Source organism: Centroberyx gerrardi, chromosome 7 (genome assembly GCF_048128805.1).
Source record: "Centroberyx gerrardi isolate f3 chromosome 7, fCenGer3.hap1.cur.20231027, whole genome shotgun sequence".
In the NCBI taxonomy this organism is placed as follows: Eukaryota; Metazoa; Chordata; class Actinopteri; order Beryciformes; family Berycidae; genus Centroberyx; species Centroberyx gerrardi.
The window spans coordinates 34151188-34165793 of record NC_136003.1 but is presented as its reverse complement, the minus strand read 5'-3'; the positions used below and the strand labels follow the sequence as shown (position 1 = coordinate 34165793).

Here is a 14606-nt window from a genome sequence, read left to right as displayed (position 1 = left end):
ACTGACCTCACAGAAAACATGAAATGAACACGACTTTTAACAGCAAGTTACGTGTTAAATTTACGTTTTCCCAGCAGGAAACGGTTACATGAAGGAGACATGACTATAACCAGGAAGTAGTGTGACATTGAAGCAGCATGGTGGACAGTCAGGGTGTGGGGGTGGGGGTCGGGGTCGGGGTCGGGGTCGGGGTCGGGGGTCGGGGGTCGGGGGTATGCATTTGCCTTCGGTGTCGGCGACCGGGGTTCGATTCCCAGCGTTTACAAAGGACATTTCAACCGTAACTCACATTTTAATTTTTTATTTATTTTATTAACCGACCAAACCATTTCCCCAACCTTAACCAAGTTTTTTTTGTTGCCTAACCATAACCTCAACCCAAAGGGTTAGGGTTAATTAAATTTGTGGCGGGGGAACGTAATTCAGTCCGTGGTGGAGAAATGTTATTTTCCCATAATACGTGGCGTTTCAGAGTTCGTGTTCATTTCACGTATTTGTGTGACATCATGCTGATTTGTTTCCTCTCGCCTGGATTATTGTAATGCCCATTTCCAGCTACCTGGTCTATATTACTGAATCCCATCCAACCTAAGACCAGAGGAATGTGCAGAGGCTGCAGAGAGCCTCAACAGCTTCTACTGCAGGTTGGACCGGCAGTTTCACACAGGAGAGGGAGGAGCTGACCCCCAACCTTCTGTCCAACGCACTTACTTACACCAACAGAGAGTTTCACCCACGGGATGTTGAGGGGTGCTCAGGAGAATACACCCTGATCGTCCATTGAAGCTTTATAAGCAGCTGTCTGAAGTCTTCTGTAATCTCTGTAACCGCTCACTGTCTGAACACTTCATACCAGCTATATGGAAATCTTCCATCGTCTGCCCAGTCCCTAAGAAAAGCAGCCCCACCTGCAACGACGACTACCGCCCTGTAGCCTTCACATGGTGATGAAGAGCTTTGAGGCTCATTCTGCCCCAGCTGCAGAGGAGGTCGGAGACCGGTCGTGTTGACCTTACCGCACCACAGCCATACACACCTGGAGGAGCCAAAATCATTGGTCATTTTTGTGGATTTCTCGAGTGCATTCAACACCGTGCAACCTCACCTAATGGGACAGAAACTCCTTCAGATGAAGGTCAACCCACACCTCATCCTCACAGATAGATGCCAGACAGTCAAATTCAGCAGCCACAGTGCTGAGGTGGTGCTATAGCACCAACAGAAATTACAATAGCACCACCAAGATATTAACTAAAGTTTAACATACAGATTACAGCTTTCTCTCTGTATACTTTTGAATACGGCTTGTTTCTCCAGTTGATCTAGTCAAACAGCGCACCATAGCACCCTTGCAGTATATGCAATAGTCATTAACTACGCGCTGGTCTAAGGTCAGATCCACTCTACACTTCTGCTTATTTGTTGTCAGTTTGTTGTCAATGTCTTGCCGTTGCTGTCCTCAGATCAGTAGTAGAACCTAGTGATGTCACTCACACGAGATTTGTTTACTGTACATTGTGCTTGTGCAAACTAGCGTGAATTATTTTGGCCGCCGTGAAAATGGATCGATTTCTGTCTGTGTGATGTGAACAACAGTCAAGTACCCCTGACTGCCAGTGGACGTTGTAGGTTAGGGTTGCGTTTTTCGGTTGAAGAGCACAGTTGACGCTGACTGTAGGATCGGTGCGCTGTGGGTCGGATGCTGTTGGTTGGTTGGTTGGTGTTCTGGTGTAGGTTGTCTCCGATGCCGTTGACGCTGTCACAGTTCACTTCTATATTAGATCTATCAAATGTGTGAATCAACAGAGGTATTTATAGGAGGCACATAACGCTTGAAACTGACTTTTGAATGCCGTGCGTCTGGCCCTGTGAATATGTATTACCATACGGTACATCCCTCAGCACCACCACTGAATAATTCAGCCCCACTGCAGCACCAGCAAGAAAAAATCTCTGGTGCCGCCACTGAACGGCCATCTCAGCTCCAACAGAACCAGATCCACCAGGGAACCACAAGGTTCTGTCATCTCACCAGTCCTGTACACAGATCACTGTTCTGACCCAGAGACGCTTTACACGACGCACTCGAATGACACCGTTATAATTGACACCACTGATTCCAATAATCGCATCACTAAGGAAATCGACAGCTTTGCTGGGTGGCGTGAAAACAACCTGGAACTAGACCCAAGAAACCAAAGAAATGCTGCTGGACTTCAGGCGTGGCCGGCCCATCGAACCGACTCTGGAGGTCAAAGGCCAGACAGTTGAGCGCGTTGAGGAGTATAAATATCTTGGCACCACCATCGACAACAAGCTCACCTTTAAGACCGATTCTCCAAGTGCCAACGCCTGTTCTTCCTCAGGAGGATGAAGAAGTTTCAGGTCCAGCCATCAGTCCTCCAGGCTTTCTGTAGATGCTTTGTGGAATCCATACTGACCTTTAACATCACTGCATGGTTTGGAGCAGTAAGTGCCCCCTGAACCCCTGAACAGGACTGTAAGGATCAGCAGCAAGATCAGGCAGGAACAGGAGCCACTCAGCAGCATCTAGAAGAGACGGGCAGTAAAGGACACCACACACACACACACACACACACACCACAGCCTCATGCCCTCTGCAGGCCGATAACTCCTGTCCCTCAGGACCAGATCTAGTGTCGTGCCGACTCCATCCACATACTGAACTCCACCCTCTCCTCCACCCCCCGGCCCCCTGCAGGGAGACCGACTGACCAACAGGCCCCTAGGACTGTAGTGTCTCTAGCAGTGTCTGACCTTCACCTCCTTACTGCTCGTCATCAGACCTTCAACATGTTGGTTTGGTATCAGGATCTCATTCTCGGGTTATTCTCGTGGAGGGTTAGGGTCTATTTTAGGACTGAGGCGGGAGTTATATATCATATGATCTATAGCTTTAGCAGGAGTGGATAGTCATATACTGTTATGTAATTATCTTACATAGTTAAACTTCCTAATTGGCAGATAATTTTACTGTGTAAAGTACTGGGTAAATGAGACTAAATATGGCGGAGGCATGTATCCCTGCGCTGTGTTCTCTTCTATCAATAAAAATGCTATTTGGTGAAATTATGTTCTAAAAAATAAGTCCAAACATCAGCTGGAAATCACAGCAGCAGGATCTGTGGTTGAATCTGTTCACCAACGTGTTCAATGTCAGTTTCCATTCAAAAGAATGGGAAGAAAAAATCTGAACGCTACAAACTGGTCCAGCTGATCTGATCCTGGTCAGTAGATTATATTCTGGTTTTCATGGCAGACAAGAGACAAATAACCTCCATGTTAAAACCAAGTGGAATATTGCTGTTCATCTGAGCTGGACCTCAGGAGAAAAAATTAAATACAAACTGCAGGATGAAGCTTGCCAAAGACGTCTGATGTTCAGTTACTTCATTAAACGTGAATAATCAATAACCAATCTGATTAAGCATATAATAAACCCAACCCCAACTCCTTAATGTCCGAAACATTAAGGACAAAACAACCTGCTGACAGCAGAAAACACAGAAGAAGAAGCAGTGGGCGGGGTTTATATGTTTTATTGATTCATTACCTTAACGATGATAAAAAGAACATAAAAAACCAACTGCTGTCAGAAGGAGAAGCTGGATGAGAGGAAGGGGGCGGGGCTACAGGACCAGCAGCAGTCTGTCGTTTCTCCTCTTCGTCAGCCAATCGTGGAACAGGGTGGAAGGCCAGGGGCGGAGCTAAACTGAAGGTCCAGCAAGAAGGAAAAAAAGACATCACACCTCAGCTACTTCCTGTCAGAATGTTGCCTGGCAACAATATCCTTCCAGGAAGTCACATCAGGGGGCGGGGCTTAGAGAGAAGGCTGTGGTTGGCTAGAGCAGGGGGTGGGGGTGGGGTGGCTAGAGGAGGGGGCGGGGCTAGAGGACATCATCGCTCTCAGCCGTCTGTAACTGGGTGTCGTCTGCGTCCGTCATACTGCTCTCCTGACTGTCTTCCACCTCTGCTGCTGGGAGAGAGACAGACAGGCAGAGAGAGAGACAAGCAGAGAGAGAGAGAGAGACAGGCAGAGAGAGAGACAGACAGGCAGAGAGAGAGACAGGCAGAGAGAGAGAGAGAAAGAGAGAGAGCGAGAGAGAGAGAGAGCGAGAGAGAGAGAGAGACAGGCAGAGAGAGAGAAAGAAAGGCAGAGAGAGAGACAGGCAGAGAGAGAGAGAAAGAGAGAGAGAGAGAGACAGGCAGAGAGAGATAGAGAAAGAGAGAGAGAGAGACAGGCAGAGAGAGATAGAGAAGTGTGTTCAGTGTGGTGAAGGGATTAAACCTCTGTCTACTTGTCTCTTTGCCTGTCTGTCTCTACCCGTCTCCCTCCATACATTCATTCTCTGGCAGGTATCTCCTGTCTGTCTCTCTGCCCGTCTGTCTCTCTACCCGTCTCCCTCCATACCTTCATCTTCTGGCAGGTATCTCTTGTCTGTCTCTGCCTGTCTGTCTCTCTACCAGTCTCCCTCCATACCTTCATCTTCTGGCAGGTATCTCTTGTCTGTCTCTGCCTGTCTGTCTCTCTACCAGTCTCCCTCCATACCTTCGTCCTCTTGCAGGTATCTCCTGTCTGTCTCTCTACCTGTCTCCCTGCATACCTTCATCCTCTGGCAGGTATCTCTTGTCTGTCTCACTGCCTGTCTGTCTCTCTACCTGTCTCCCTCCATACCTTCATCCTCTGGCAGGTATCTCTTGTCTGTCTCACTGCCTGTCTGTCTCTCTACCTGTCTCCCTCCATACCTTCATCCTCTGGCAGGTATCTCTTGTCTATGGCTTCTTTGATCTGGTTGTTGGCTCCTTTGGGGTCGAGGTCCATCGCCCAGCTGAAGTTCATCAGAGCCAGATGGGTCTGCCCCAGCTTCTTATAGACCTGCAGAGAGACAGACAGGTAGGCAGGGAGACAGACAGGTACAGAGGGGGTGGAGAAGCAGAGGGATAAAGATGTGATTTGAACAGTTGATTTCTACTGAGAAACCCCAGGCTGTCTGGGTCAGAGGTTAAAGGCTAAAGAGAATCAATGCAGTGTACCTCCTGGTGTAAAGACTAAAGAGTTGTCACAGCGTTGACCGCTTTCCGCCACTAGAGGGCGGTCTCTACTTAGAGTGCTATCAAGGTCAGTCACAAAAACGAAAGTGAAACTTAAAAGTTTGTAATGTTATTTGTGAACAATAACACTTTGTAATCGGAGATGTGTTTAACTGCTCAACACTGATTGAACATGAGGGCCGAGCAGAGTGAAGACATTCTACTGTCTGAGGAAGCTTGTATTATTTTAACTGGTATCTCCACGTTTAACTGGTGTCTACTGGTTTAACTGGTCTCTCCACAGGTGTAACTGGTATCTCCACAGGTTTAACTGGTATCTCCATAGGTTTAACTGGTATCTCCACAAGTGTAACTGGTATCTCCATAGGTTCCACTGGTCTCTCCACAGGTTTAACTGGTGTCTCTTATAACAGTTATAACTAATTAGATGAACTGTTCACAGGAATGTGAACTGAGCACCAGACAGACAGCCAGCCAGACGCACCATGACAACATACTGCCCCACATACCATGTACATGGTGCCGGAATATAATGAAAACTGAAAAAAAAAAAAGACTAATCACATTTCCTGACTGAATCAAATCCCTGCACTGGACGTTTAAAGGCTAGAGGTTAAAGGTTATCGGTACCTTGCCGATCAGGAAGTAAACCAGAGACTCTTTGGGGACGATCTGCTTTAACTCCTCCAACTCCTGGAGAGCAGCCTGGATACAGACAGACAGGTGGAAAGAGCAACAGACAGGTGGACAGACAAGAGACAGGTGGATAGGACAACAGACAGGTCAGTAGTCTGGTACCTGTACAGTATATAGGTCAGTTCAGTAATATGTGACTGAATGTCCCTCCCTCTCTGGTGATTTGATGGCTCAGTTTCCTGTTTGAAGGACTGGACTCCACCTGATACACACCTGGGTTAGGTGGGTGGGTGGGTTAGTTGGTTTGGTTCCTGTGGGTTAGTTGGGTTGGGTTGGAGAGTTGGGTTGGGTTGGTTGGTTGGGTGGAGTTAGGTTGGTTCAGGTAATTTGGGTTGGGTTGGCTCATATAGGTTGGGTTGGTTTGGTTGGGTTAGTTTGGGTTGGCTCGGTTGGGTTAGTTTGGGTTGGCTCATGTAGGTTGAGTGGGGTTAGATGGATGGAGTTGGTTTGGTTCATGTAGGTTGGATTGGGGTAGTTGGGTTAGTTTGGGTTGATACATGTAAATTGGGCTGGTTTGGGGTTAGTAGTTTTGTGTTAGTTGGGTAGGGTTGGTAGTTTTGTGTTAGTTGGGTAGGGTTGGTAGTTTGGGGTTAGTTGGGTGGGGTTGGTAGTTTGGGGTTAGTTGGGTAGGGTTGGTAGTTTGGGGTTAGTTGGGTGGGGTTGGTAGTTTGGGGTTAGTTGGGTGGGGTTGGTAGTTTGGGGTTAGTTGGGTGGGGTTGGTAGTTTGGGGTTAGTTGGGTAGGGTTGGTAGTTTGGGGTTAGTTGGGTGGGGTTGGTAGTTTGGGGTTAGTTGGGTGGGGTTGGTAGTTTGGGGTTAGTTGGGTGGGGTTGGTAGTTTGGGGTTAGTTGGGTAGGGTTGGTAGTTTGGGGTTAGTTGGGTGGGGTTGGTAGTTGGGTGGGGTTGGTAGTTGGGTGGGGTTGGTAGTTTGGGGTTAGTTGGGTGGGGTTGGTAGTTTGGGGTTAGTTGGGTTGGCCTGGTTTGTTCTTGAGGGATACGTATTAATGATAATTCATTTTAATTACTTTGTACTTTTTATCAATATCATTTAATATTAATTAATAATAATAATAATGATAACAATAATTAAGTATTTGTACAGCACCTGCCATACATGGTTTGAAGCTCAAAGTGCAAAGACATAAACCGGAACATTAAAAGACTAGGTATCTGTTATTAGTGAATGGGACAAATATTATTGTTAATTACCTTGTACTTATTAATATTAATTTTTGTTAATTACCATACAATTGACAATGGCAAACTGGATGGAGCTTAACGTTAATTAGCATTACTTATCCTGTACTTTTAATGTTAATTACTATTAACTGCCTTGAATTTGACGTTAGCGAGCAGGATGGATGTTAATTTGAATTAGTATTAATTACCTTGTACTTGTCGTTAGCGAGCAGGATGGATGTTAATTTGAATTAGCATTAATTACCTTGTACTTGTCGTTAGCGAACAGGATGGATGCGCGGTGGAATTTGCACAGAGGGTTTTTGGGGTCGATTCCGATCGCTCTGTTCAGAGTCTCCAGAGCCGCATCCGACTTCTTCAACGCATGTTGCACCTACACACACATTCATTAACAGTAATTAACATAGTAATATACAGCCACACACACACACACACACACACACACACACACAATGTAACACACACTATAATAGTATTAATATTAAGTAACATTACACACCAGGCATTACTAACCACAATTACTACTTTGCTGTGACAGAGAAAGACAGAATTGAGGTTTGATGCTAATGCTAACACACCAGTAAATAGATGCAGTTAAATGCCAACATGCCACCCCGAGGACTGATGCTACTGCTGACATATGAGTCATTACTAATGGAAAATGCTACATGCTAACGTACCACTCCGATGTGACAGAGCAGGACGGAGCTCTGAGGGTTGATGCTAATGCTAACATATGAGTCATTACTAATGGAAAATGCTACATGCTAACGTACCACTCCAATGTGACAGAGCAGGACGGAGCTCTGAGGGTTGATGCTAATGCTAACATATGAGTCATTACTAATGGAAAATGCTACATGCTAACGTACCACTCCAATGTGACAGAGCAGGACGGAGCTCTGAGGGTTGATGCTCAGCGCTTTCTTGAAGTGGATTTCTGCCAGGTTGAACTTCTCCTGCTTGTAGTAAATCATCCCCAGACCGTACCTGCAACATACAGCAGAATATTTCATGTTGTAGGTCTGGTGTTAACTTGAATGGTGCTGTACTGTGTATAAATATATATTTGGTTTTAATTTTCTAATGCATGAAATTTCATCTCACTCAAAATATGACCCCATCATTCCATGACTTTTCCTGAAGGTTTAATTTATCATCTATCAAACATTTAGGAGTAATGAGCATTTCTCCCTCGGACCGCAGAACATATGAAATGCTTTCTAAATTCACGCGCTTTGCCTTAGAGAAACTTGGTTGCTTAGCAACTGTTATTGTATTATACTCGCAGGCGCAGCATCACCTTGTTAGAGTGCAGACTTTGCTGACTGGAGTTACTGTCCAGCTGTGTGTAAGGAAGACAGCAGCCTGGGTCTAAATTAGTCTGTCTACAAAGTTTATTTTTTTCATTTTTCTTCGTTGTTCAAATGTATTGTAAACAGTTCACCTGTTGCATTTCCATCAGTCCATAACGAAAATAAATAATATTGCCATGCAATCGCACAATAAATGGCACGCACTGATTGGATGAAGCACCAGCGCCTGATCAATCCACAGATATATATTTTTTGATTTAAATGTAGGGGAGCTTTTTGTTGAGTTTGCTGAGACGAATTTGTTTCTTGTGAAATATTAGGCTGTGAAATATAAGCTGGAGATATGGCAGAAAGGAGAAAACTTTTAGGCATACCGGGTCCTGTGGACCTGCCAGAAGAAATAAAGGCCCGTCTCTAATAAACAGCCTGCTGCTCTCTTCTGTTGAGCTACATTACTGGAAGCTTGACAGTATTTTATACCTCAGATATGGCAAAATAATCTGAAAATGACAGATATACATCATAATCAGAACATATGATGGAATACATTTTTAAAGCAAGCTACCCCAGCATTCATCAGATATCATTACCACCCTGATGGACAGTTTCAGTGCTGTGCTGCTGACGGGAACCACATTTCCAAACAGGAGTTGATCTGATACAAGCTTCTGAAACGGGTCAGTAGTTACTGAGAGCAGATGGACGGATATCGGCTGTCAAAGTAACCAGGGACACAACCAGAAGACAACAGAGAGCAAGCTGGGCCCTAAAACTTCTGACAGGTAGTCCAAATACATGTTGACATCTTTGGTGTAAATATACAGTATATTCTACCATGCGTTGTAGTATCTATGTGTAAATATACAGTATATTCTACCATGCGCTGTAGTATCTATGTGTAAATATACAGTATATTCTACCATGCGCTGTAGTATCTATGTAAATATACAGTATATTCTACCATGCGTTGTAGTATCTATGTAAATATACAGTATATTCTACCATGCGCTGTAGTATCTATGTGTAAATATACAGTATATTCTACCATGCGTTGTAGTGTCTGGTGTTGACTCTGATCGCGTTGCGGAAGCAGGCCAACGCTCGGTCCAACTCCTCCGTCAGAACAAACTCATGACCCAACAGAGTATAGGCATAGGCAAAACCTGGATCCACCTGGGAGAGAGACAGAGAGAGAGACAGAGAGAGAGACAGAGAGAGAGAGAGAGAGAGAGAGAGAGAAAGAGGTGAAACACTGCTCTACATTACTGATACTGTATGTCCAGTATACTCCAGTAGTACTAGTGTTTACACTACAGTAATTATATTTCCAACTACTTAACATAACTATAATGTAGTTACTATAGTGGAGGGGGATGTGAAGAACTATGGTAACAGTTACCATGGTAACAGCAGTTTACCTGGATGGCTCTCTGGAAGAACTTAATGGCAATGTCGTGTTCCCTCTGCAGGCTGAAACAGTTTCCTGCTACACACCATGCCTAGAGACAGACAGACAGACAGACAGACAGACAGACAGACAGACAGACAGACAGACAGAGAGAGACAGACAGACAGACAGACAGACAGACAGAGAGAGACAGACAGACAGACAGAGACAGACAGACAGAGAGAGACAGACAGACAGAGAGAGAGAGGTTCAGTGGAACCCATGGAGGCGGAGCTAAAGGTTTACTCCTGCACTGCGGAAACACTGCTGGTCTCTGGAGGATATAGTTGTAGTTTTTCTACAGTGTTAAGTCATCATGTTGTATAGCAGCAGCACTGAACCGTGTGCCATGCAGGCTGAGTGGACACTAAACACTGCACCCGGGCCTCATGTATAAACGATGTACGCACAACACCAGGCTCAAACTTTGCGCACGCCACTTTCCACGCACATTTCGGGATTTATAAAAAATAAACGTGACGTGAGAAAGTCGCACCTTTGACCCATCCGTACGCACATTTTGGACACGCTGGGAAATGGAGACTCTGATGACCAAGCAGTGAAATCAAGTAAAATGTTATTATGACGCTTTCAATCGGCTCTTTATGCCATAGGATCAAATTACAGACCTGTAATCATAATAATATCCCAGAGGAACATCCAGACCTTAATCATTTATTTGCCGATCGTCTGATACCCCGAGTCAGAACATGAGAATTACACACTTGTCAAGTCTATTCCTAAGTCTGTTATGGGTCTTATTAGTCAAATAAGAGTGTGAAATGTTGAATGCGTAGTTACGTTCACTCTTTCAAAAAAGAAAAGGTACATTTAGGATATACCTGCCTGCAGTCTCATCTCGCTCTGATGTCATATCGGTGTCACCCTTTTATTCTGGCATAATGCCACTAATTCGGGTTTCCCCCGTTATCGAGGAGAGAGTCGGTCGAGTCAGAGAGCTCCTCACCCCGCCGGTGGCACTGACACTGCGCTTTTAAAAAAATTGTTTTTTTGGGGATACCCGAACTAAGGACATACTTCTGGCGTTGCCTCGACCTCCCAACAAGCATTTCAATTTCACAATCTGTGAAATTTTTCGTCTTGCGCTACGACTTCGCCATTTTCTCATACAAAGAGAATGGAATGACAAGTACATTTACATGCATATCAATATTCATGAAGGGCGTTTCATTAACCATTTATGGCTAATTGTGGGAGTAAACAGGGTGGGAGTAAATGCTCGTTCACGTGCGCACAATTTCAAGTTGATTGATATTTATAAAAGGAAACTGCAATCACAACATGACTTCTGTGATGGAAATGCTTCATGTTGTTGGCTGTGTTTCCTGTTTTATCCAACCAAGTAGGATTCCCAGGCAGACAAAACTAATGCAGCGGTGCCTCTGCATCCCGGGACCTCTCTCCCGTCAGAGTGTGTTCTCTCTGGGACCTTGGTCCCGTCAGAGCGCGTCTTCTCTGGGACCTCTGTCCTGTCAGAGCGCGTCCACTCTGAGACCTCTGTCCCGTCAGAGCGCGTCTTCTCTGGGACCTCTGTCCTGTCAGAGCGCGTCCACTCTGAGACCTCTGTCCCGTCAGAGCGCGTCTTCTCTGGGACCTCTGTCCTGTCAGAGCGCGTCCACTCTGGGACCTCTGTCCCGTCAGAGCGCGTCTTCTCTGGGACCTCTGTCCTGTCAGAGCGCGTCCACTCTGGGACCTCTGTCCCGTCAGAGCGTGTCTTCTCTGGGACCTCTCTCCCGTCAGAGCGCGTCTTCTCTGGGACCTCTGTCCCGTCAGAGCGCGTCCACTCTGGGACCTCTGTCCCGTCAGAGCGCGTCTTCTCTGGGACCTCTGTCCTGTCAGAGCGCGTCCACTCTGGGACCTCTGTCCCGTCAGAGCGTGTCTTCTCTGGGACCTCTCTCCCGTCAGAGCGCGTCCACTCTGGGACCTCGGTCCCGTCAGAGCGCGTCTTCTCTGGGACCTCGGTCCCGTCAGAGCGCGTCCTCTCTGGGCCACAGACCTAATCTGGGTTGTAACATATTTGGGCCTAATGAATATCGATATTTGATCGTTAACAGTGCAAACTGATCAAGATTTTAAAAGACATTTTAAAATGTGCATCCCCTCTGTTAGCAGGATTTCTCACAAAGTTATGAATGGATTTACACCAAACTTTGTGGAAAGTTTGGCCATGGGCAAGGAAGAACTGAATCACTTTTCAAAGGGGGGCGGTGCTTCTCACTAAAGGGCATATAACTTCTGAACAGATTCATGTAATACCATCAAACTCCGTCACTGGACAACAGCCATTTCCTTGTTGCTGACGTCAGAATTGAGGTTTTGGTTCTTACCTCAGGACAGTTCTTGTCCATGTCGGTCAGGTCTTTGGACAGAGCGGACAGCGCCACGTCTTTCTGCAGATGCCACAGAGTGGTGGAATAGATCTCCATTCCTTCAACTCTGTAGGACTCGATACGACGCACCTCGCTGAACATACGCTCCGCCTGCAGACAAATATATCATTAGTACTGAACCCAGTAATATTCACCGGGACTTTTCACTGACAGTTTGGTGGTCAGAGGTCACATGTCAAACCGCACCAAACACCTGAAAATGTCTTGGCCCGGGTCCAGGAGAACTGCGGTGTGGAGCGTTCGGAGAACAAACCAACCACAGCAACCATTTTGATGTTAACTGTTGCTCCGTACGGTTTGATGGGGAGAGGAGACGATACATCTGACAGCCAGCTCCTCATGTTGGAAAGCCTAGCCTAACAAAATGAAGTCTGGACTGATGCTCATATTGACTTTTGGGTTCAGCAGTTACACCTTACTTTGGCCCTGTGTGTGTGTGTGTGTGTGTGTGTGTGTGTGTGTGTGTGTTGGACAGCAGCGTTGCCTGTAAAGCTCTACAGTAAAGTAAGTGAAATTTTCAACACAATCAACCGTCATCATGGAAAAACCCAAGCTGAAAAAGACATAAATTATCCTTTAAGTCAATGTCAGCTAAGAGTAGGAGAAATACCTCAAGGCTCAAATCCATTCAAGTGAAAAGATCAAAGTAAGCTCTGCTGATGTGTGTGTGTGTGTGTGTGTGTGTGTTACCTGTGTGTACTCAGCCAGTTCGAAGTAGGCCCTGCCGATGTGTGTGAGCACCCAGCCGGTGTTGTAGTGTTGGGGGGGCAGTGAGCTCAGGATGCTGACGGCTTCTCTGCAGTTGTATGAGCACAGCGCCTGGTAACCGCGGCCCAGTTCCCGTAGCAACGCCATCACACCGTCTGCACACACACACACACACACACACACACACACACACACAGAGTGAACAACAGTGGTAGCTGAACACTGTCAGCACAGTTTCCACCATCAGGTCAGATGTGGAGTTGTTTCTAAAGCTCAGTCCATGTCAGACGGAGATCTGATCAGCATCTCAGTCATCACAGTCAAAGTGCAGCAGAGTAAGGTATTAGCCTACTCAGACCAAAACAGACGATCACAGAGTTAAATATGTTTCAGTCTCACTTCAAACAGCAGTAATAAACGTGGGAAAAGTGGGAAACTGTCAGGGAAAATAAAATAAAATCTCATCCTAATAACTTCACTTGAACAAAAACCTGTCATTTAAATGATCTCAATTTAATAATAATCTGATTTTAATATTCTATACTAATATAACGTGTTGTGTATTCTATTTCTCAAGCCAGGTTATCGTTTTGTCTGATTTCTTAATATCACTGTGACTTACCTAGTACGTCTGTACTCTGTGGTACTCTAGTATCTAGTATACTGAGTATACTGGGGACCAGTCTGAGGATGTATGTAGTATTATAGCAGTAGTAGTAGCAGTAGTAGCAGTAGCAATAGTAGTACTAGTAGTAGTAGCAGTAGTAGTAGTACCAGTAGTAGCAGCAGCAGTAGTAGTAGCAGCCGTAGTAGTAGTAGTAGTACCAGTTGTAGTAGTAGTAGTAGTACTACCAGTAGTAGTAGTAGTACCAGTAGTAGTAGCAGCAGCAGTAGTAGGTCCTCTATTATTTTCAATTTACATGCGTCCTCTAGGTAAAATTATTCGTCATCATAGTATCCAGGTCCACTGCCATGCAGATGACACCCAGCTCTATGTCCCACTTAAACCTGGTGAAGCAGGTAATTCATCCAATATTAAGGCTTGTCTCAATGACATTAAATGCTGGATGACACAGAATTTGTTCCAGTTTAATGATCCTAAATCTGAGATCATTTTAATTGCCCCCCCCAAATTCTATCAGTTTCTTTCAGTCATCTTGGATGTTTATGCACCAATGTTAGGCATGCCGCCAATAATTTGGGAGTGATTTTCTATTCTGACCTCTCTTTTGATGGCCAAGTGACAGGAGTTGTGCAATCATGTTTTCTTTAGCTGAGGAACATTGCTAAAATTAGATCATTTTTATCATACTCAGACCCTGAAAAGGTCATCCACGCCTTTATTTAATCTCAGCTAGACTATTGTACTGCCCTTTACTCTGGGATTACTCAGAAAGCCATCTCTCGCCTCCAGTTAATACAAAATGCAGCAGCTAGGCTCTTAACCAACTCTAAAAGACGAGACCATATCACTCCCATCCTTGCCTCGCTTCACTGGTTGCCCGTCAGATTTAGAATAGATTTTAAGATTTTGCTGATAACGTTCAAAGCAATGGAGGACCTGGCTCCAAGCTACATCTTTGACTTACTAGCCCCCTATGTGCCTGAACGCAGCCTGCGATCCTCAGGTTTGGCCCTCCCGGTTTAAAGTCCCGCTTCGTCACAAAAGGTGACCGGGCTTCTCCTGTCAGGACCCCTCGATTGTGGAATTCCCTGCCTGAGGATCTCAGGCTGCAAAATCAGCATCATCTTTTAAG

At 45.5% G+C, this 14606-nt stretch overlaps 1 protein-coding gene across 5 annotated transcripts in view; it reads right to left on the bottom strand.

The window, feature by feature from the left end:
- Nucleotides 1–3544: 3544 nt before the first annotated feature.
- Nucleotides 3545–14606, bottom strand: part of cdc27 (cell division cycle 27) — a 34430-nt gene continuing 23368 nt past the window's right edge. For 4 of the 5 annotated variants that reach the window (XM_078284847.1, XM_078284849.1, XM_078284850.1 and 1 more), the window contains 9 exons: nucleotides 12832–13004; nucleotides 12079–12231; nucleotides 9702–9782; nucleotides 9329–9456; nucleotides 7840–7957; nucleotides 7212–7340; nucleotides 5704–5778; nucleotides 4768–4897; nucleotides 3545–3997 (listed from right to left, as the gene is read on the bottom strand). In XM_078284847.1, the coding sequence (XP_078140973.1) occupies nucleotides 3909–3997; nucleotides 4768–4897; nucleotides 5704–5778; nucleotides 7212–7340; nucleotides 7840–7957; nucleotides 9329–9456; nucleotides 9702–9782; nucleotides 12079–12231; nucleotides 12832–13004 (1076 nt within the window). In that variant the 3' untranslated portion in view covers nucleotides 3545–3908. The remainder of the gene's footprint in view (nucleotides 3998–4767; nucleotides 4898–5703; nucleotides 5779–7211; nucleotides 7341–7839; nucleotides 7958–9328; nucleotides 9457–9701; nucleotides 9783–12078; nucleotides 12232–12831; nucleotides 13005–14606) is intronic. The other variant, XM_078284848.1, reaches the window with a different exon arrangement.